Source organism: Culex quinquefasciatus, chromosome 3, assembly GCF_015732765.1.
Source record: "Culex quinquefasciatus strain JHB chromosome 3, VPISU_Cqui_1.0_pri_paternal, whole genome shotgun sequence".
Lineage (NCBI taxonomy): Eukaryota > Metazoa > Arthropoda > Insecta > Diptera > Culicidae > Culex > Culex quinquefasciatus.
Window position 1 is genome coordinate 27481398 of NC_051863.1, and position 23263 is coordinate 27504660.

Here is a 23263-nt window from a genome sequence, read left to right on the forward strand (position 1 = left end):
ACTTGAGCAAACAAGTGATGGTTTTTGAGAGGGGGGAAGGTACAAAGAGACAGATACCGTTTGGGGGGGTTTGGTAAAAACGGCAAGTTTTCGATGATGGAATCGGACACTGACACTGGATGGCGCTGAGTTTTCCATACTTGGGACGTTAGTGTACTTTGAGATGCGCATGTTTTTATTTTATTGACATGTCTAGTCGAAGGGTGGTTCATTGAGAACAGAGAAACGATTAATTTCCTGGCTGAGTTGGATGCACAGCTTGCTTTGATGGCATATTTTTTTTCTGGGGATTTTTTGTTGTTGACTTTTGTTTTGTATTTCACACAAACTCACCATTTTGTAATCGTCGATTTTCGAGATCGATCTAAGGAACATGTTGACGAACACTTGTGTAGCCTCGAGGTCTAGAATTTTTGGTTTTGGTTTGGGAAGTGTGTGGGCATCACATACACAACAGCAATTATGGAGAAGGGAGATAACGTTTGTAATCGAAAAAAATAATGCAACAAATAGAAAACGGATTAGATGTTGTGTTGATAATGGAATTTGAATGATGCTTTTTGTGTCTACAACTGGTTCAAAGTTTATATTTTTTGTTAACAGAAATTAAACCGAAATGTAACACAAAATATGTAATCTTTTATTGTATTATAACACGGATATACTTGAAAATATAAAAATTATTATAACTTGTAACTGCATTCTGGTTGAGTTCACTATTTAGATCGGGGTTTGCTTTTTGTGTTATGAATGAAGAGATGCAAAATGAGTTAGATACTTTGTTACTGAAAGTGTGTGGAATGTTACAGGGTACTTTGTTTTTCGGATTTTAACAAATCTGTGATATTCTTTATAAACATAGATGTATTCACATTACTAGTTGAGAAGAAAAGTACTACTACAGCAGATTTACAAAGTTCAGTGTCTGTTGAAATGCAGTTTTGTTAATTTTCTGTGTTTGCGTGTTTTATTTTGTACTCAAACTTCGCTTGCATTTAGTTGTTTGCGTTTTTTGAATAATTCAAACAGGTAGATACGATGACATTTTATTTTGTAAATAGGAGACATCTGGACAGAATACTCGAAAAAGTTGTATACAGACATCCACAAAAAAGTTTCTCTAAAGAAAATAAAGAAAGAACTAAAAGAAAGAAAATAACCACTTCTCTACTGTAAAACATTCAGTGAACCAATAAAAAGATGTTCTGTGTATCTTTAATAAGCTTACTACAAATGTCACTTGATGGAACCAATTCTGGTTCGCTTTTAAAAGACAATTTGACAGCCAAAGTAGCACATACATCAACTTAAGACATGAGGAATAACGATACATAGCGTCGGGCATGATTGATTCTGGCAAGTTGACCAGAACCCGGGTGCGTCATCTCTTTCTCTTTTGTATTTCTGTTCGTTTTTTAATCTCTAACAGACCTCATTACGATCAACGACGAAGCTACAATTTTGGAAACGGAAATTAAACCAGAAGTACACTACAGATGAGGATAGTAACTAGCCGTTTGGGTTTGGCGCAAAATGACATCTATTAGAAGAAAGAAAAAGCAAAAAATCTATCACATTCAAGAGAATCAAAAGAATGAACAAGTAGTAAGGAGAGAAAACAGTGAACGATTAGGAGAAAAGTAAAATCAAGATAACGAATGCCTTCTGTCATCGAAATACCATTAGTACAAACACGTTCACATCACAAAATGATTGGCTTGGAAATGTAATTTGGCGAAAATTCAAAGAAATAAACAACTTAACAAACGACAAACCAAAGATTTTTTTTTGGAAAAGAGGCAAACTGATCAGTTAGGACTACTACAAGAAAAAAAAAGATTCTCTATTTGTTGGATAATGCTGCCCGGTAAAAAATATATGAAAGCCCTCCAGTACAAGTGTGGGTCCCATCTAGCCAACGATTAGTTCACTGAATGTTTCAACAGATTGGCGGCCCCACCCACCCTCAAAATGGCAGCCGGTAACATTCGCGCGAGAAGTGATTATTACATGGTGCCATTCCTGAAAATAAACAAAACAAACCATTGAGTGCTACCAGAAGTAAAAACCAAACAAAGAAAAAAAAAATCAAAATCTGTTACGGGATAAGGGCAGTGATTAGACAGAAAGAAATGATAACTTATCGAGAGCAACTTTGGACGGAAAGACACAGACAATCGGACGTAAGTCGTTATACATTTGTATCAAAAATTCAATATTAAAAAGTTGCAAGCAACTGTCACACGCGTTTAAATGAGCTGTGGTGAATTCAAAACTGCCGTGGTGAGTTTCAGATCATTCAAACTGACCGTTAGATTGACGTTTGATGTAATTTAAACGAGATTTACGTCTGCTTGTCTGTGGTTTCAAGTGTCATGTGGATGGCCTATGTAGAAGCTAATCGTTGACTTAGGGGGAGAAAGTGTGGTTTTCCCGGGGGAAAACCCGCTTGCTTTACAGCGGATGCAAAAGTGACAACAATCCACACTCTGGGTAAGAAAGGTAAAGTTCATTAGTGTTTTTTTTTTGTAGAATCTGTTTTGCTCTTCATATATTTTCTCCGTGCAATAGCAAGGTTATGTACTCAGTAAAAACGGGTTCCTACGATTGGCCGGAAATAGCAGAAATAGGTACATGAAGATGTGTGAGTGTGAAAAGGGAGGAAGATCAACGAAGCTATCAGTTTTTTTTCAATCCTAGTAAGTGTTGATCTGTCAGCAGTCATGTTACAATACAGCTGTATCGAGGCCTACTGGATGCTCACTCGGTGTGTAAGTGTGGAGGGGTTTTTTTCTTTTGATTATTTTAAAAATTTTGTTCGTTGGTTTTGTATGGTTTGGTAACGGGGAAAACGGGGAAGAGTTATTTGATTTGCTTGGTTTGATTCGCTAACAAGTTGTCGAGATATTTGTGCAGCGATATCTGCTGACTCAAACTTACCATAGTCACGTCATCGATTTTTGAGATACTTCTTACAAAAATGTTGACGCGAACAACGGCGGGCCCATCTGCGATTTTGTTCGGTTTTTTTTTCGTATGGTTTATTTTGTTTGTTTTCGTATCGAATGTCGGTCGAGATTTTTTTTTTCAGTTTGATTGATTGGTGGTGCAGATTTTTGTATTTGCGTTTGAATTTGTACAAAAAAGGCGCGAATTTCAACAGACACGAAATGCGGAAGTCATGTACAGATACGCACGCACGCATACGCACAAGCGAAACGTCAGTGTTTGCGGTTGTGTGACGAGTGCCGAGCATTTTATTTGAGCAATTTACAATCGGTAGACACGTTGGAAGAAGAGAAGAAAGATATTTGAGTCATTGAGGTATCTTCTGGACAAGCATTGGTTTGTATTTAAATGTTTAATTTAATTATATAAATAAAACAGTTTTACAATTGTTTTAACAAAAATGATGATTTATAACTTAAAAATAAGACAAATATTTGTACAAAATGATTACGAGGCTTTCGCTAATAAACAATTTGTAGAAGAATAAAACTAGCAGCACTGATTTGTCGTTGGATTGAATTTCAGTCTATATGAATTCTTGGCTCACTACTAACAATTTTTTAAACTCATTTTCTGGAAGTTCTTGTTTTTTGTTTTTTTTTTTTCTGTGTTTACATGCATTTATTTTGTATGTTTTTAAATATTTTTTTTAATAATACTTATTTTGATTTATAATTCAGGTGATTTAAGTTAAACTCAAAGACAAATTGACCACTAAAAATTGTATTTTCAGAAAATTGCATAGTCACAAAAATAAGCCAAACAAGGATAAAAACAAAGGGTTTCTTTGCATGTTTGACGTTAATGACGTTTAGCGTTTAGTTCGGTGAAAGTGATTATCATGAAAAACGACTGAAAACCCCTTCCGAAACTCATATAAAGACTTTAATGAAGCTGGTATTTCATTACGGGAAACTTTGTTTACAAATAAGACAAGTCAAAAAACATTTAGCGTTTGACAGTTTGTTTGCTTCGCAAATACGTTTGTGACACCAACACAAACAAAGCAAACAAACTGTCATCCAAAAAGGTGTCATTCTTGTTTGATTATTATATGTTACGTAGCTTCTTAGAAGATATTTAAGGAAATTTTTAGAACTTTTAGAAAAAAAGTGTTGTCAGAATCGGTCACTTTTCAGTTAAAATGGCTATGGCCCAAAAGTTGTGGGGGTTTGTCCTTCAAAAACAAAACACATTAAAAATTTCAAAAATAAAAAAAAATAAAAATTTTGTGAAATTTGTAAAAAATAAACATCGGCTAAAAACGTGTACAGACGTGCCTCGGTTTAGCACCGCATATGGGGGATGCAAAACCGAGGCGTGCATAACCGAGGCACAGAGCTTATAATATATTGTAATTGCAATATGGGTATCAAATGATCAGGGGTTTTTCATACATTTTGGATGTAACAATAACATTTTTAGAAAATACTCAAAATTTTCACAAAACTACGTATTTTCGAATAAAAATACTCAAAATTTCAATTTTTACAATATGGGTATCAAACGATCGGAATTTTTTCATACATTTCAAATGTAATAACAACATTTTTAGAAAATACTCAAAATTTTCACAAAACTACGTATTTAAAAAAAATACTCAAACTTCAATTTTTACAATATGGGTATCAAACGATCGGGATTTTTTAATACATTTCGAATGTAATAACAACATTTTTAGAAAATACTCAACATTTTCACAAAACTACGTATTTTCGAAAAAATACTCAAAATTTCGACGATTGCAATAATGGGTATCAAACGATCGGGATTTTTTCATACGTTTCGAATGTAATAACAACATTTTTAGAAAATACTCAAAATTTTCACAAAACTACGAATTTTTGAAAAAAAGTACTCAAAATTTCCGGTTTTACAATGTGGGTATCAAACAATCGGGATTTTTTCATACATTTCGAATGTAATAACAACATTTTTAGAAAATACTAAAAATTTCACAAAACTACGTATTTTCGAAAAATACTTAAAATTTCCGTTGACGATACAAAGAAACAATCAATGAAAAATCTCAACCATGTTATACTCATATTGTAAAAACTGAAATTTGGGGTATTTTTAAAAAAACGTAGTTTTGTGAAAATTGGATATTTTCACAAATTTGTGTTAAAACTTTTGAAATGTATAAAAATCCCGAACATTTGATACCTCTTGTGAAAACCGGAAATTTTGAGTATTTTTTCAAAAATATGTAGTTTTGTGAAAACTTTGAGTATTTTAATTTTTTTACTTTCGAAATGTATGAAAAAATCCCGATTGTTTGATACCCATATTGCAAATATTGAAATTTCGAGTATTTTTTTGAAAATACGTAGTTTTGTGAAAATTTTGAGTATTTTCTAAAAATGTTGTTATTACATTCAAAATGTATGAAAAAATCCCGATCGTTTGATACCCATATTGTAAATATTGAAATTTTTAATATTTTTTTTTTGAAAATACGTAGTTTTGTGAAAATTATGAGTATTTAAAAAAAATGCTGTTATTAAATTCGAATTGTATGAAAAAATCAAGATCGTTTGATACCCACATTGTAAAAACGGAAAATTTGAGTACCTTTTTTCAAAAATTCGTAGTTTTGTGAAAATTTGGAGTATTTTCTAAAAATGTTGTTAATACAGTCGAAATGTATGAAAAAATCCCGATCGTTTGATACCCATATTGTAAAAATTAAAATTTTGAGTATTTTTTCGAAAATACGTAGTTTTGTGATAATTTTCAGTATTTTCTAAAAATGTTGCTATTACATTCGAAATGTATGAAAAAATCTCGATCGTTTGATACCCATATTGTAAAAATTGAAATTTTGTGTATTTTTTTCGAAAATACGTAGTTTTGTGAAAGTTTGGAGTATTTTCTAAAAATGATATTGTTACATCCAAAATGTATGAAAAAAACCCTGATCATTTGATACCCATATTGCAATATCAATATATTTTTGGTTTCTTTAGAGAAAAAATATGCATTTTCAAAATACAGGAAATTTTTTCATACATTTCAAATGTAATAACAACATTTTTAGAAAATACTCAAAATTTTCACAAAACTACGTATTTAAAAAAAAATACTCAAACTTCAATTTTTACAATATGGGTATCAAACGATCGGGATTTTTTAATACATTTCGAATGTAATAACAACATTTTTAGAAAATACTCAACATTTTCACAAAACTACGTATTTTCGAAAAATACTCAAAATTTCGACGATTGCAATAATGGGTATCAAACGATCGGAATTTTTCATACGTTTCGAATGTAATAACAACATTTTAGAAAATACTCAAAATTTTCACAAAACTACGAATTTTGAAAAAGTACTCAAAATTTCCGGTTTTACAATGTGGGTATCAAACAATCGGGATTTTTTCATACATTTCGAATGTAATAACAACATTTTTAGAAAATACTAAAAAATTTCACAAAACTACGTATTTTCGAAAAAATACTTGAAATTTCCGTTGACGATACAAAGAAACAATTAATGAAAAAATCTCAACCATGTCATACTCATATTGTAAAAAACTGAAATTTGGGGTATTTTTTTAAAAAAAACGTAGTTTTGTGAAAATTTGGATATTTTCACAAATTTGTGTTAAAACTTTTGAAATGTATAAAAAAATCCCGAACATTTGATACCTCTTGTGAAAACCGGAAATTTTGAGTATTTTTTTTCAAAAATATGTAGTTTTGTGAAAACTTTGAGTATTTTAATTTTTTTACTTTCGAAATGTATGAAAAAATCCCGATTGTTTGATACCCATATTGCAAATATTGAAATTTTGAGTATTTTCTAAAAATGTTGTTATTACATTCAAAATGTATGAAAAAATCCCGATCGTTTGATACCCATATTGTAAATATTGAAATTTTTAGTATTTTTTTTTTTGAAAATACGTAGTTTTGTGAAAATTATGAGTATTTAAAAAAATGCTGTTATTAAATTCGAATTGTATGAAAAAATCAAGATCGTTTGATACCCACATTGTAAAAACGGAAAATTTGAGTACCTTTTTTCAAAAATTCGTAGTTTTGTGAAAATTTGGAGTATTTTCTAAAAATGTTGTTAATACAGTCGAAATGTATGAAAAAATCCCGATCGTTTGATACCCATATTGTAAAAATTAAAATTTTGAGTATTTTTTCGAAAATACGTAGTTTTGTGATAATTTTCAGTATTTTCTAAAAATGTTGCTATTACATTCGAAATGTATGAAAAAATCTCGATCGTTTGATACCCATACTGTAAAAATTGAAATTTTGTGTATTTTTTTCGAAAATGCGTAGTTTTGTGAAAGTTTTGAGTATTTTCTAAAAATGTTATTGTTACATCCAAAATGTATGAAAAAAAAACCTGATCATTTGATACCCATATTGCAGAATCAATATATTTTTGGTTTCTTTAGAGAAAAAATATGCATTTTCAAAATACAGGAAAAATACGTATTTTTGTAAAAAATTTCATGAAATTATAATTTTAATGGATAGCTGATATCATCCCGATTCCAAAACACTATAATTTTTGATGTTTGCATGAATATTCATAGAATTATAGCCAATGCACAGTGGGCGAAATGGAACCCAAAATCGGACTTAATTGAACGCGGCTGGTTTCCTGGTATGAATAATAGTGTTTCTTATGTAAAAAAATCCGGGGAATCGATTGGTGATGGTTTCATCCACCGCACGAAACGGCAAAGGGTCCATTTTGCCCCAATTCCCTATTTTTCACATTTTTTCTTGAAAATCGGTCTGTATTTAGAGCGGAGGCTTTATGCGGCCTTCCAAAATGCACTTAACTTATGTGAAAATGTCCCAGGAATCCAGTAAAAATAACCACTTGCACCGCAAAAATCATCTAGGGTCCATTTAACCCCCATTCCGCTATAAAAGCATTTTTGGCCGTTTTCAAATGTTAGGTCAGATTTTAAAAATCTGAAAACATTTTTATCGTAAAGATCAGACAATTTTACATAGGAATGACGATTTGCACTTGATAGTATGACACATTTATGTTGATAAAAATAAAATGTATGTGAAAGGCAGTTTATTCTGCGTTTGGGAAAATTGGCCCAAAAGTGATTCTTCAATCATTTTATTTAGTTTAATTTCTATATCAACATAAATGTGTCAAACTTTCAAGTGCTTATGTAAAATTGTCTGATCTTTACGATAAAAATATTTTCAGAATTTTACCTAACATTTGAAAAAACGGCCAAAAATGCTTTTATAGCGGAATTGGGGTTAAATGGACCCAAGATGATTTTTGCGGTGCAAGTGGTTATTTTTACTGGATTCCTGAGACATTTTCACATAAGTTAAGTGCATTTTGGAAGGCCGCATAAAGCCTCCGCTCTAAATACAGACCGATTTTAAAGAAAAATTGTTTAAAAATGGGGAATTGGGGCAAAATGGACCCTTTGCCGTTTCGTGCGGTGGATGAAACCATCACCAATCGATTCCCCGGATTTTTTTACATTAGAAACAGTATTATTCATACCAGGGAACCAGCCGCGTTTAATTAAGTCCGATTTTGGGTTCCATTTCGCCCACTGTGCAATGTCTCCCATATAGCCAAAATCCCATAAGCTCTGTGCTTCAGTTAAGCACTGGGCCGTGCTTAACCGAGGCAGCTGAACGGTGCAAAACCGGGGCAGTGCAAAACCGAGGCGTGCAAAACCGAGGCATGACTGTACCTATTAATTCCTTAAAAATTTACAGATTTTAGAATATTTACGCACCATTTTTGTATGCACAGATGTCAAAATTGTAAGGCGACTTGTATGGACAAACTAATGATACAAAATGGCTTTAAAAATACAAATAAAATCCATTTCTGAAACTATTTGAAGAATTCTTCACATGCATTTCCTTAAAAAAATGATCCTGAAAAAAATCTTTTTTTGCTGTCAACACTCCAAAAAGATCGTTCGCAAAAACGTAAACAAACGTTCATGAAATTAGGCGTTTCTGATATCATGAACATCCGAACATGATTTTGAATCAGTTTGTTACAATTTGATCATTTTTGTATCAGTGCAGACAAACAGTGCTGCCAGTTCCGTTCTAGTGACCAAAAACTTTAACAGTAAACGTGTCACAAGTCTACAAATTCGTTCAAAACGGTCTAGTCCGACAAAACAGCGAAATAATTTCATTAAAATTTGCTCCGCAAACAATAACACAAAAAGAGCTGACCCCCTCCGGCTAGTTACCGCCAGGATTTAGTACAACCAATGGGGGCCATTTTAACGACCACAGATTTGAGGTTATGGCAGTGCCTAACCCCCCCTCCCAGTCCGCGCGCGTCATCAATTAGGTGACTTAACGACGTCGGATTTGACGGTGGAGGGACGGTGGTGGCACCCGGTCGGATAAGTTTTATAGCGCCTCAAAAAAGGAAATAATAGAAACGAGGAAAAAAAGAGAGGAAAATAAAGTCAAACGAAACCAGCTAAAATTTCCATAAAATTATCATCACAATAACGCCGCGGGGCTAACATCTAGAGCCTGACAACCCTGGTGGTGGCGGCCGTCAGTGTGGTGGCGTCCTGTCGGACTAATTGACTTTGTCGGCGTTTTAGTCGACCGCCGAACGACTTCGTTGTGATTTTTTTTTCTAGTGTGCGTTTTTGTTTCAGTGTGCTGCATGCTTGGGATTTCTTTTTGAACGGAACGGGAGCTAACCTCACACACATTTTTTGTAGCTGCGTAACGAACGATACACAAATTGTTATCGACGCGAATCACTGAACAAATTTGATACAAGTGAGTGTGTGTTTGTGTGGGTGTTGGGGTGAATGTGTGGTGGTGATTTGTGTGAGTGTGTAAGTGGGTAACAAGACTAAACAGTAATTTTTCTCAGTGTTTCTGCTCTAATTTGGCACTACATGAACAGAGACGTCATACAAGTCTGTTGGATTATGTTTGAACTAAGTGTAACATTTGCATTCGGGTGGTAAAGGGTTTCCTGGAGCTCGGCTTATTTAAACTTATACCTCTATTGTTTTTGGCTTTCGTTCTCGCAGAATTCTTTCATTTCCAGGGAAAATAATTGCTGCTGTTAGATGTGGATTTGCAACAATGCGCACCAGAGCGAGAGAAAGCTACGATATGCTGGCCTGTGGGGAACGATTTGGCACAAGTGGTCCTTTGACATTTACTTGTTCCCGCGCCAAGGTTAAGGTATCTCAGCAGGAAAAAGTGTTCAGAGATGACGATGACGACGAAGCATGTTATGGCACTCGAGGGTGCTTTCACGGCGACTAACAAAAGATATCTAGCGATAATGAATGGTTATTCTACGAATTGAGTACTAATGCTACCAACATTGTCTTTAATTTGAAGCGATATATTACACGCTAAATTTTTACCCAAATCTAGCTTATTTTGCGCCAAAGTGCAAGTCTATGTATAGCCCAGAACCTTCCTTCACCAAGTACTGGAAACGCAATTAAACTCCAACAATAGCTCGGTTTGACCTTTTCACTTTCTGGAATCGCAACCCCCGGCAGTAGCAGCTGCAGGTATATCTGGAAGCTCTGCCACATATCCCTTTGTGTCCGGTCAGGTGGTTGGTTAATTAAAATGTCAAAGTAGAATGCAGCAGCACACAATGCCTCTTCATCGAAACAAGCACGCACTTCTGGAGCTGCACAGCAGCATCCGATCCGCTGGAAGAACACCATGGACGGGTTGAAAAGTTCACAGGTCAGATGGCATGTGGAGATTTTTGGAGCAAGCTTGCCAATAACAAGTATCAGAATTTCATTTGAAATTGGTTCTATATTTTTTCGAGAAATTTCAGCAAATTATTGTTTTGCTTGTGCAGAAAATCTAGCTTTGGATTGAGAAACAACCCATTATTCACTTTTATTGAGTTGAAATGCAAAAATATTTAAAACTGCCCTAAACAATAATTATTTCTATTTTTGAATAGCAATAATTATAAAACTATAAATGACTGATTCTTAGCGAAGCTACACCAAAATGTCACATTTTTCAATTTTCAATATGATTTTTAATATGAAAAAAATCATTTTTATTATGACTCAAAAATTGCAATGTGCTTTAAATGCGTTTTCTTACCTTAAAAGCCAGGAACATTGACCAAAAGTGGTCTGCAAGCCATTGTACGGGAGAGTAGTTTTTTCATAAATCTGCTCCTTTCGTTGTCCCGTCACGAAAAGAAATGGCTGGCAAAAACTCAAATTTCATCCAATTCTTTCAGTTCAAGGAGCAAAAGATTCGTTTTTTAATTTGTGATAATGTGTAGAAGAGCAAAAGTTTTTAAAAATCAAACTGGCAAAACTGTAGCGATTTTCGTAGTGTGCCTTTTAAAAGTCCAGTTTTACGATGTTGTCCCGTCACGCTACATTTTTATTTCAGGGGAAGCACAGGTACTATATGGTTCATTCTGCATAATATTTCTTTGTAGGAAAATCAATTATCTTTCCAAATATGTAATAACATTGGGGGGTTTCTTCTTTTATTTTGCCACTACAGCCAAAACGCTGAAAAAAACTTGGATATTTTTTGAAAAGGAGCCGAAGAATCGGTCAAATATGATTTTCTATATGAATGATCTATTTCAATTAGTGCGTCCATCCCGGGAATTCTCGGGACAAAATTCCCGGATTTTCTTCCAAAACCGAAAATTTCCGAATCCGGGAATTTTTATATTTTGTTCCGGTTTTACCAAAATAAAAATAAAAATTATGCAAATTAAGGTCTGATTTGGTTGTGAATAAGATAACAGTTGAATACTTATTGATCGTTAAAAAAAAATATTCGGCATATGGGTCATTCCATCTGAAGCGGAACAGCATTTGAAAATTACCCTCTCCGATCCTGCTCAAATTTGGCTGGGCTGTTGATACTATCAAAACATGCAAGAATCCCGAATTTCATCCAAATCGGACCACCCCCTCCATTTTTGTACCTCCCCAAAAAATCGACTTTTTGGCGATTTTTGACCAAACCTCCAAGTTTCAAACGACGATAACTCAGGAACCACAAATCTTAGAGGGTCGGTCTTAAGCTCAATTTTGAAGGAAATTGGACGTAGAATCCATTTCCGTGATCAAAATTTTGATTAATTTATTTTGTCTACCTGTATTGCGCAATCGAAAACTTTAAACGGCCGTATCTCAAAACACCCCAACTTATTTTTTTTATTTGACCTCACCATCGTGTTCCCCGGCCAATTTTACATAAGAATCACTTATTGACAGAAATGAATATGTTTCGTTCCAGAGATATCGAAATTTAAAGTTTTGTGTTTTCGAGATTACCTACATCAGCTTCATTCGCCGCATCTGCTAGAAGCACACAGGCAGGCTGATCAATAACTGCTACCTGGTCATTTATTGAAATAATATTTCATCATAAATAATCTTTATCAAATTGGGCACTGTAGGAAACTGGAGTTGATTCACGAATGTTTATCTGCTCAAAAAAAAATGAATGAAGTGAATTTCTGTGCTAACCCACAGGACAGAGCAATAACGACACACAGTAAAGGGCAGAATTGGATTCCGACGGAGCGAGCAGGAAAATGCAATTAATCTTGTTAGTAACACTGAACAATAAGTGCACGATACATTACTGAGTAAAAAAACGTTATACTCTAGTGAAGGACGATCACAAGGAGTAGGAAAAGGATTTCTGGAAAGTATAAAACAGAAAAATGTAAGAAAATCACAAAGTTTGATCTGCTGCAAAGCGGCTAATTCCCCAAATTTAGTTGCGATGATCTCGACACCGTCCGAACAACAGTATTTTTTTTCTTACATCATTCTTGGATTCTTTTAACATTCCAACGCCCAAGGCTCCAAAAAAGTTGGAACGGTAACTTCAACTCGCTGGTTCTCGGACATAACTCAACCAATTGGGACGATTCTTCTTTCCAGTGATTTGTTAGGATGTCTAGATGATTCTAGAACTTTGCAGAACTTCATTTGATCAAATCTGTAATTTTTGCGATCAAAAACATCGTTCCAACTTTTTTTTTCGCGTGTTAAAAAGAATTTGCCAAAAATTCCGCGGAGGCAGTCGTTTTAAAAAAGGTGGAACGATATTTTTGGTCGCAAAAATTACAGATTTGATCAAATTAAGTTCTGAAAAGTTCTAGAATCATCTAGACATCCTAACAAATCACTGGAAACAAGAATCGTCCCAATTGGTTGAGTAATGTCCGAGAACCAGCGAGTTGAAGTTACCGTTCCAACTTTTTTGGGAGGCTTGGGCGTCCGTGTAAGTTGGACATGCGTTGGGCGTTCCAGTGTTAATCAAATGGAGCTGGCTCACAATATAAAAATTGATTTAATATGATCAATCTTTTAAACCATATATCGGATTTGCAAAATTATAGTAAAGTGTCAATAATTAATTAAATAATAATAATAATAAAGCAGGTTTTGGGGTTTTTGCTGAATGGCACTATTTTGCAACCGCCCATGATGAAGGCCCTAGTCATGGCCTCGGAGGTACTCTAAAACGGTTAGCAACACGTAAAATAACCCAATAAATATTCCTTTCACAAAAATAGATTGATCAAGGTAGGGGAACAGCATCTAATTCCAGCGTTCCACTAATGTTGCCATATCAGCGCTTTGGCATTCAATTACAGCTGATTAAAAGCGTTTTCAACTGAAATCGAGTGATAAATAGCTCAATAAGAAGTGAACAAGCAAGTTTCTATCAAAAGTTTTGCAATTTTTTTTGTTTAAATAGTGAAAATGAGCCAATTGGACAAAACTAGGAGCGAGGACTTAACCTGCCAAACATACGAGAATTTCCCCTATTAACCATTTGAATAAATATTTGCGTAAAATTATAGAAATATAAATTAAATTCATCATCTCCCAAAACACCAGGTAGAAGTTTTTGATCAGCCCGCCTGTGTGATTCTAGCAGATGTGGCGAATGAAGCTGATGTAGGTAATCTCGAAAACACAAAACTTTAAAATTCGATATCTCTGGAACGAAACATATTCATTTCTGTCGATAAGTGATTCTTATGTAAAATTGGCCGGGGAACACGATGGTGAGGTCAAATAAAAAAAATAAGTTGGGGTGTTTTGAGATATGGCCGTTTAAAGTTTTCAATTGCGCAATACAGGTAGACAAAATAAATTAATCAAAATTTTGATCACGGAAATGGATTCTACGTCCAATTTCCTTCAAAATTGAGTCTAAAACCGACCCTCTAAGATTTGTGGTTCCTGAGTTATCGTCGTTTGAAGAAAGGGGTTTCGCTCAAAAATCGCCAAAAAGTCGATTTTTTGGGGAGGTACAAAAATGGAGGGGGTGGTCCGATTTGGATGAAATTCGGGATTCTTGCATGTTTTGATAGTATCAACAGCCCAGCCAAATTTGAGCAGGATCGGAGAGGGTAATTTTCAAATTTGCACTTTTTCGTGCACAGTTGAGATGGAATGACCCATATATCAGCAATAATTAGGTTTATTTGGCAAAACTTTATTTTACTGAAATGCAAAATTCTTAGCACTTTAACGGTGCACATCGATGCACAATTAACAGTATTAAGCTCATTCTATAAGTTATAGTATAGCGAAAACATGGATTGTATGACTAATTCAAAAATATTCTGGGATCCCGGGATTTTTTTTATAAATCACCAATAAAATAATTTAAATTTTTGGATGTCAAAAAATAATAGGAAAATGCGCCAGAGCGAATCTTTTTATTCTCAGAGAGAGTGAGAGAGAGAGCTAATTATTTTCAGATGCTTTTTCACTTTATTTAAGCTTTTTTTTTTGTAAAATACTAAAATTTTCACAAAATATTTCATTTTTTCGAAAATGCTCAATTTTTTTAAATATGTTAAATGGGTATAAAAAAAAATGCGAAATGCGCCAGAGCGAATCTTTTTATTCTCAGAGAGAGTGAGAGAGAGAGAGGGAGCTAATTATTTTCAGATGCTTTTTCACTTTATTTAAGCTTTTTTTTTGTAAAATACTAAAATTTTCACAAAATATCTCATTTTTTCGAAAATGCTCAATTTTTTTAAATATGTTAAATGGGTATAAAAAAAACTCGTATCAATTGAAACAGCATGTACAATTTTAATTCGATTGAAAATTTTGAAAATTTGAGTATTTTCGGAAAAAACGGTATTTTGTGAAAATTTTTGTGTTTTCAAAAAAAAAAAAAAACTCTGAACAATTAAAAAAGCATACAAAACTTCAATTCATTTGAAATAAAATATTATTTTATTATTAATATTATTACCAATATTGCACATTTTGAAATATTTAGTATTTTCGAAACCATACGGTATTTTGTGAAAATTTTAGTATTTTACAAAAAAAAAATCTAATAAATTAAAAAAGTATACAAAATTTCGTCTCGTGTAAAACCCATATTGCAAATTATGAAAATTTGAGTATATTGAAAAAAATATGGTTTTTTTTGAAATTTGTAGTATTAAAAAAAACAACTTTAATAAAGTGAAAAAAAAACATAAAATTTCGCTTCGTTTAATACCCATATTGCAAATTAAGAAAAAATTTTTTTTGAGAAATCACGGTATTATGAGAACAATTTTAAGTACATATTGACCAAATTTAAAAAAAAAAAACATTCTTAGTGAAAGCATTGCAAATTTAACATGATATGGTTGAATTACAGTTAAACCTCGTATAAGAGCGCCTCGCATATGCAACTTTGCATATACGAGTCATTCTACCTGATTCGGTTTTGTCGAAAGAGTTGCATATGCGAGGTACAGGGCTTATGGGATTTTTGCTATTTGGGAGACATGGGCTAGATTTTTATAAAAAATCATCTAAACTATACAAATTTATAGTGTTTTGGAATCGTTATGAAGTCAACTATACAGCTACACCAAATTTACATGGTTTACGATGTTCTAGGTCATCCGAAACTTCGTTAAGTTAAGGCCTATGTGTTCAACGCCGTACAAGTATGAGGTAGGCGATTTTGACTGTGGTTTTTGACCACAGATCATATCCGGATAGCCTCAGGGAGGTTCAGGGACTAGTCTACCGATATGTGGTGATGTTCTGGGTCTTCTGTAGAGTCCCGGGAGTTACGGCCGCTGGGTCACCGCCGTATCAAGATAGAGGTCGGAGGTTTTTGACCTCAGATCATATCCAGATAGCCTCAGGGAGGTTCAGGGACTAGTCCACCGTTATGTGGAGATGTTCTGGGTCTTCTGTAGAGTCCCGGGAGTTACGACCGCTGGGTCTACCACTGTAACACGGCAGATGTCGGTGGATTTGGATTCTACAGAAGACACAGAACATTACCACATATCGGTAGACTAGTCCCTGAACCACCCTGAGGCTATCCGAATATGATCTTAGGTCAAAAACTTCCGACCTCTTCCGTGTAACTCCCGGGACTCTACAGAAGACCCAGAACATCACCACATATCGGTAGACTAGTCCCTGAACCTCCCTGAGGCTATCCGGATATGTTCTGTGGCCAAAAACCACAGTCAAAATTGCCTACCTCATACTTGACGGCGTTGAACACATAGGCCTTAACTTGATGGAGTTTCGGATGACCTAGAACATCGTAAACCATGTAAATTTGGTGTAGCTGTATAGGGGTAATTCTCCGCCAACTCACACAGCAGTTGCCCCGACCCCTCTTCGATTTGCGTGAAACTTTGTCCTAAGGGGTAACTTTTGTCCCTGATCACGAATCCATTTTTTGATATCTCGTGACGGAGGGGCGGTACGACCCCTTCCATTTTTGAACATGCGAAAAAAGAGGTGTTTTTCAATAATTTGCAGCCTGAAACGGTGATGAGATAGAAATTTGGTGTCAAAGGGACTTTTATGTAAAATTATACGCCCGATTTGATGGCGTACTCAGAATTCCGAAAAAACGTATTTTTCATCGAAAAAAACACTTAAAAAGTTTTGAAAATTCTCCCATTTTCCGTTACTCGACTGTAAAAATTTTTGAAACATGTCATTTTATGGGAAATTTAATGTTCTTTTCGAATCTACATTGACTCAGAAGGGTAAGTTTTTCATTTAGAACAAAATTTTTCATTTTAAAATTTCGTGTTTTTTCTAACTTTGCAGGGTTATTTTTTAGAGTGTAGCAATGTTCTACAAACTTGTAGAGCAGACAATTACAAAGTTTGATATATAAACATAAGGGGTTTGCTTATCAACATCACGAGTTATCGCGATTTTACGAAAAAAAAGTTTTGAAAAAGTTGGTCGTCATCGATCATGGCCGTTCATGGTCACCCGCGACAGACACGGACGACGAAACAAAGAGAAACGCAAAAAGTAACTTTTTCAAAACTTTTTTTCGTAAAATCGCAATAACTCGTGATGGATATAAGCAAACCCCTTATGTCTATATATCAAAATTTTTGTAATTGTCTGCTCTACAACTTTGTAGAACATTGTTACACTATAAAAAATAACCCTGCAAAGTTAGAAAAAACACGAAATTTTAAAATGAAAAATTTTGTTCTAAATGAAAAAATTACCCTCCTGGGTCAATGTAGATTCGAATAGTACATTAAATTTCTCATAAAATGACATGTTCCAAATTTTTTTACAGTCAAGTAACGGAAAATGGGAGAATTTTTAAAACTTTTTTAGTGTTTTTTTCGATGAAAAATACGTTTTTTCAGAATTCTGAGTACGCCATCAAATCGGGCGTATAATTTTACATAAAAGTCCCTTTGACACCAAATTTCTATCTCATAGCCGTTTCAGGCTGCAAATTATTGAAATCGCATGTTCAAAAATGGAAGGGGTCGTACCGCCCCTCCGTCCCGAGATATCAAAAAACGGAACTCGGATTCGTGATCAAGCACAAAAGTTACCCCTTAGGACAAAGTTTTACGCAAATTGAAGAGGGGTCGGGGCAACTGCTGTGTGAGTGGGCGGAGAATTATCCAATAACGATAACTATAGATTATCGTTAAGAGCGAATCTTTTCATACTCCGAAGTCTTTCAACTATTCGTAAGACGCCAAGTCGATCAGAAAATTCGTGATTCTTTATTATTTGTAAAAATATTTTATCTAGCACAAAATTCGTCAACATTCCAAGATTTGAGAGTGAACCGGTTTATGGGTGAAATTATACAATTACAAATCTTTCATTTCAAATGCACTAAATTCCTGAATATGACTGTTTATTGTTCAGTGTTCAATTTGCTAATCGCATTTATTTTTCTGCCCAAATTCCATCGCAAAATCTCCGCGCGTAACTATTTAATCCCTCTCACAACTTCCAACTGCCGCAATGACTGACGGTTCCGGTCGGCTTCTGCCGTTGACAAGGCGTGGATACATTTTTTTTCCGTCCGTTTTTCCTGTCATTTCCCGCCCAAACCATTAGCCACCCAAGAAAGCCACCGCCCGGACAAGTACAATCACTCTTGGCCACGTGAACAATAATAACACAATGTCGGCGAAAGAAAAACCTGGAAAGGACCCGCACATTATGCACGACCTTCACTGAGTGGCACTGAAGGGAGGCCGCCAAAATGGGAGCATAATTTATGTAGATTTGGATGATGTTTTTTTCTACTTCTGGTGACGAGCTACGCCAAGTGGATTATTGTTATTTAGGGAAGCGGATTAGGTGGCCGTTATGGCGGAATTAGAATCATCATCAGCCGGGGGAAGGCCAGGAAGGCAACCGTGTATGACGAATGGATCCGTCAACGTTGATTTGGGCCCATGAAATGACACTAATTGATGGGTCTTTGTGGAGTTGGTTGGTGCCTTTGTGCGCCAAATGGACAGCTTGATGGAGTCGCACGGTTGCTCACGAATTTGTTGTCAAGGGAGCTTTTAGGAAGATGATTTGCATCTGTCATAGATGATTTGAATAATTGAACAAAATTTAATAAAAATAATCCGGTTTTCGAGAAAACTTCACTACAAATCAATTCAACTAGCGCGCGAAAATGACTAACCACATTTCCGTGCCTAAGTATCATTTGGAATTTCACAGAGCAAACCATGGAACCATGGAAAAAGCACCAACAATCTCCGATGACAGTTGCCACAAAGTGGCACAATCCGGAGCTATCGGCAATAGGGAAAGAAAAAAATCCAAACCAACTGTTTCATATTTTCATACACCCCGAAAGCCCGATAAGAATCAACCACAGAAAAGTGCTGCCAGCGCAAACGAAATGAACCCGAGCAGTGACAGCTGCACCAGCAGTCACGGGATCGAATTCGATAAATTACTGCTGGCATGCGGAACGGGAGGCGGATAACCGTGACAAGACACGCACATCCGCCATAAAACCGCCGGAAGGCTTTTTCGGTCCGATTCCCCCCCTTTTTTCGCTTTTCCAAATCGTTCGATTTTGGCAGAAGTTGAAGCTCCAAAAGTGTTACACGTATAAATTGTGGTTAGATTGTTGTTTGCTAACCGCAAATATTGACTACATTTTAGAACAAAGAGCTCAACATTTTCAATCAATATTTAATTTTTCCTGGAGGCAATCTTGCCTATTTATCAATCTCGTCACATCACATAGATCGTCAATAGATTTAAAAAAAATTACCATATAAATCACTATGTTCGCATCATTTTATAACCCTAACCCTAACCTACATCAGCACAACAAAAACCCCGGTGAGGGACCCCCGGAGGCAGCAAAATTGATCAGCTATTTTCGAAAAACCGAAAACAAGCTCTGCCGCCACCATACAGCCGGAAGGGAATCATCTGGGCTCGGTTTGGTGATGTAGGCAGCCAGGTGTGCAGGAAAATAAAGAGGATAAAATATGAAATCACCGGTAGCTATTCCTGGATGCTGATGTTCGGTATCAATTTGGGCTTGCAAATTCGTTGTCGGTGCAAATTTAGCCCGGAGGGGGCGAACGGTAGATTGTCTTTGAAGGGGACTATGCGTCTCCATTGTAAATTGTGTATTTTTTTTCAAAACATTTCACTTTAACCAAAACAAAACCTTTTTTCCAGCATAAAATAGTGGTAGGTTTGTACCAGTAAATTCAGCGCTATTACCATGTTTAAAAAAACATCACAATGGAGTGGAAATGAAGTGGTCCGTTAAGCAATTCTCTAGCTTTTCGCAAAAAAAAGGATATTTTAAATTTTTTTAATCGAAATCATGTTGAATACTAGTTGAAAATCGGTGAATTGAAGGGTAAATTGATCGATTTTTATGGGAAATACTTTGTCTATGAAAAAATACGACATACTTTCTAAAGTGACCAAATATAAAAGGAAATACTTAATATTAAATACGAACAATTATTGAAAAATTTAATTCACATTATTTTTGGCCTAACATGTTTTTATTCATAATTTTAGAATGTGTGTCATAAATTTAAGCATAAACAATGTTTTTTTTTTCATAAAATCGATCAATTTACCGATTATGACCACGTTTTCAATAAGATTCCGCTTAAAAAGATAAATAAACTGATTAAAAACCGTCAAATTCAAATCGAGATATCGAAAAATAGACACGGATAGACACGGAGATATTTTCAGGAAATGTAGTTGAAAGTGTGTACTTTCAGGTGCATTGTTCGGTTTTGCGCCAAAATGCGCCATTTTGAAAGCATAGCAACTTGAAAATAGGCTCAAAATCACTTAAAAATGGTTATAACTCCTCAATAAGGGTTAAAAATATTTTGCTGTCTTCGGCAAAGATGTGTTATTTTATGTCATAAACAACTCTTCAGAACATAGTAGGCCGCTAAAATGCTAACATTTTGAGTTATCACCAAAAAAGTGCTTTTTTGGACCATTTTTTCAAAAATGGCGTATATCTCGAGTAGATTAAGAGCTTCAAATTTGGCGCCTTCCACAAACTTTCATGAAATTTTCTCCTCTACAACTTTGCCGAAGACACCAAAGCCCTACAACGTCATCTTACAAAGTTAGTTTTTGGTTGACACCCTGGAAGGTCGTCACCCTGTATGTCAATAACTTCAAGAGATAGCCCTTATCAAGTACAACAACTCTTCCGAAGACACCATTTGGCAGAACGTCAAATAAAGGAGTTATCAATTTATTCCACTTAATTTTGCCATTCCGAACACTGTGCACTATGACGAGAAGTTCGTCATTTATGGGTTAAATCATTTTTTTTCACTGGGCCTAGAATGCCTTATAGCGATTTTCTGATTTGGAATGTTTGGCAAAACTTTTGATTGTTGGAACAACAGATCGGAAAAGAGACGTGATTAGAAAATATTACTGTACGATCAGTTCCTTGCTAGACACGGTCGTTGGAAACGACCGTCGGCGCAACGACCGACAAAATAGGCGGCGGGCCAGATGCGGGCATAAAAATGTCAAAACCTTTCACCCACTCACTTCGTCTCATCATCCAGCTGCAGCTTTGTTGACAAACAAACGGAACGCGCAATCGTATGATGGCGGCATCGAGCCAGAATTAGGTTAAAAATGAAACTTTTTTCAAGAAACATAATATTTCTCCGATCGAACAAAAAAAAATTACGAGCATGTTCAAGTTCAAGCATGTAGAAAGTAGAGGTGGGCAAAAGCGCTATTTTTTAGAAGCTGCACATTTCCACTCTCCCATAAAAAAGAGCGGCTCTTTTGAATGAATCTTACGCTCTTTTCAAAATTTTGATGATAATTATATTTTTAAACAAGTTAACAAGTAAAAAACGACACCATTGGTGGCTTGCATACCATAGGTGTTGGTGGTCTAGTGTTTTGAGGAAAGTTGCTTTTAATTTTACGAAATTGCGTTTATTTCTGCTAAAAAAACAAATGCTTATACTTTATTAATTAAATTTTAATCGGACTATTTCGGTGAAAACTGTAAGGAGATAACATTTTGCAAACTCTTTCCTGCATTCTGATTTTATTGATAAATCTAGAAATATTAGGCAATTTTTTTGGTAAAATTTGGCATGTTAGGCTATTTCAAAAGGCTCAAATTTATATTTGGGTAGTACTTAAATGTATCTTCACGATCAGTTTTGCACTGAAAAGTTTTTTTGCTATCTAGGAAATCATTCAAATTTTCTTTTGCATTAATTTCAAAGAAAATTTGAAAGCTGAAAATACGGGTTTGAAAACTTTTAAATTGTGTTCAAGTATTGGAAAAATGCAATTCAGTGTCGTATACAGGGCTGAGCTGTAGGTTAGTCGAGGTTAGTCGTCGACTAACAAGTTCTTTAACAAAAATGTCGCCCTCCTTAAACCATTTGGCGCCATTTTAGCTAAGTTGCTAAGTTGTCAAGTTGTGCCGCGAAACGCTGCCGCGTTTGTTTTGAATCAACTAGCAATGCTCTTCAACGTGTTCCGTTTTGATAATTCTTTCTTTTTTATAGATGCTGCTACGTTGCTGAGTCGCTGTTCGTTTTGTGCATCGCTAGCATACAATGCCGGTGTTATGGTATATCAAGGTCTGGTCTGTTTTTTCCAATATACATTTTTGTTTGCTGCGATGATTAAATTTATTGCGGCTGGAGTGGCTTTTTTTGCCAAATTATTCAAAAATGTATCTTTAGTAGGTGTGAAATTGGGTCAAATTTTTTTATATAATTTGCAATTCCTCAGTCTTTTCAATGAAACTTAATTCTGTTTAAAGAGTTGAGTAGGAGACATCTTTAAAACGTTTGCTGAAAATATCTCATTCCAAGAACAAAACCTGTGTTTTTAGCAGCTATTTATATTTGGGGTCCGGTGGCGCAGTGGTTTGCGTGGTAGCCTCTCACCCCAGTATGGCCTGGGTGGCAATTTTCGAGACGAGATTTGCCTGATCAGGCCTTCTATCGGATGGGGAAGTAAAACGTCGATCCATTAGCGTAAAAGAGGTTTCGAGTGACTTAACACACATAACTTTCGGACGTTTAGTTAGAGTGGATTGCTTTGATATATTTGGGGTCCGTTTTTCACCAAAAATGATTTTTTTTGAAATCCACCTTTTAGTATACTCTTTGAAATGGGTCGATTCCTTTGAAAGAGTTACACTGCTGAGAGACTTGGTTTGATCATTTCTTTATATTTGAGCATTATTTAGTTTCAATTCTTAAACGATTCATCAAATTCCAACTTATTTTTGGAAGAACAATTGTTCGTGAAAAGTTGTTTTTCATTTAAATTGTTATTTTTCGTTTGAAGTATTTTTTTGTGTAATCAAATAACGAATAAAATATTCCACCCCAACCCCCCCCCCCCCCCGCTTCTCACTTGGCGCCCCTTGTACAAATATAGGCGCCCTACGAGGAGAAGCGCCAT

The 23263-nt window shown here is 35.1% G+C and overlaps 1 protein-coding gene across 22 annotated transcripts in view; it reads right to left on the bottom strand.

Moving 5' to 3' along the window:
• LOC6043570 (glutamate-gated chloride channel) overlaps positions 1–23263 on the bottom strand; it is a 137198-nt gene that overhangs the window by 35300 nt on the left and 78635 nt on the right. For 12 of the 22 annotated variants that reach the window (XM_038265628.1, XM_038265624.1, XM_038265619.1 and 9 more), the window contains exon 5: positions 334–404. The exons of 5 other annotated variants lie outside the window; for them this stretch is intronic. In XM_038265628.1, coding sequence (XP_038121556.1) covers positions 334–404 — 71 coding nt within the window. Of the gene's footprint in view, positions 1–333; positions 405–2940; positions 3009–23263 lie in introns of all 22 variants that reach the window. 5 more of the 22 variants (XM_038265629.1, XM_038265621.1, XM_038265612.1 and 2 more) reach the window with 1 other exon arrangement.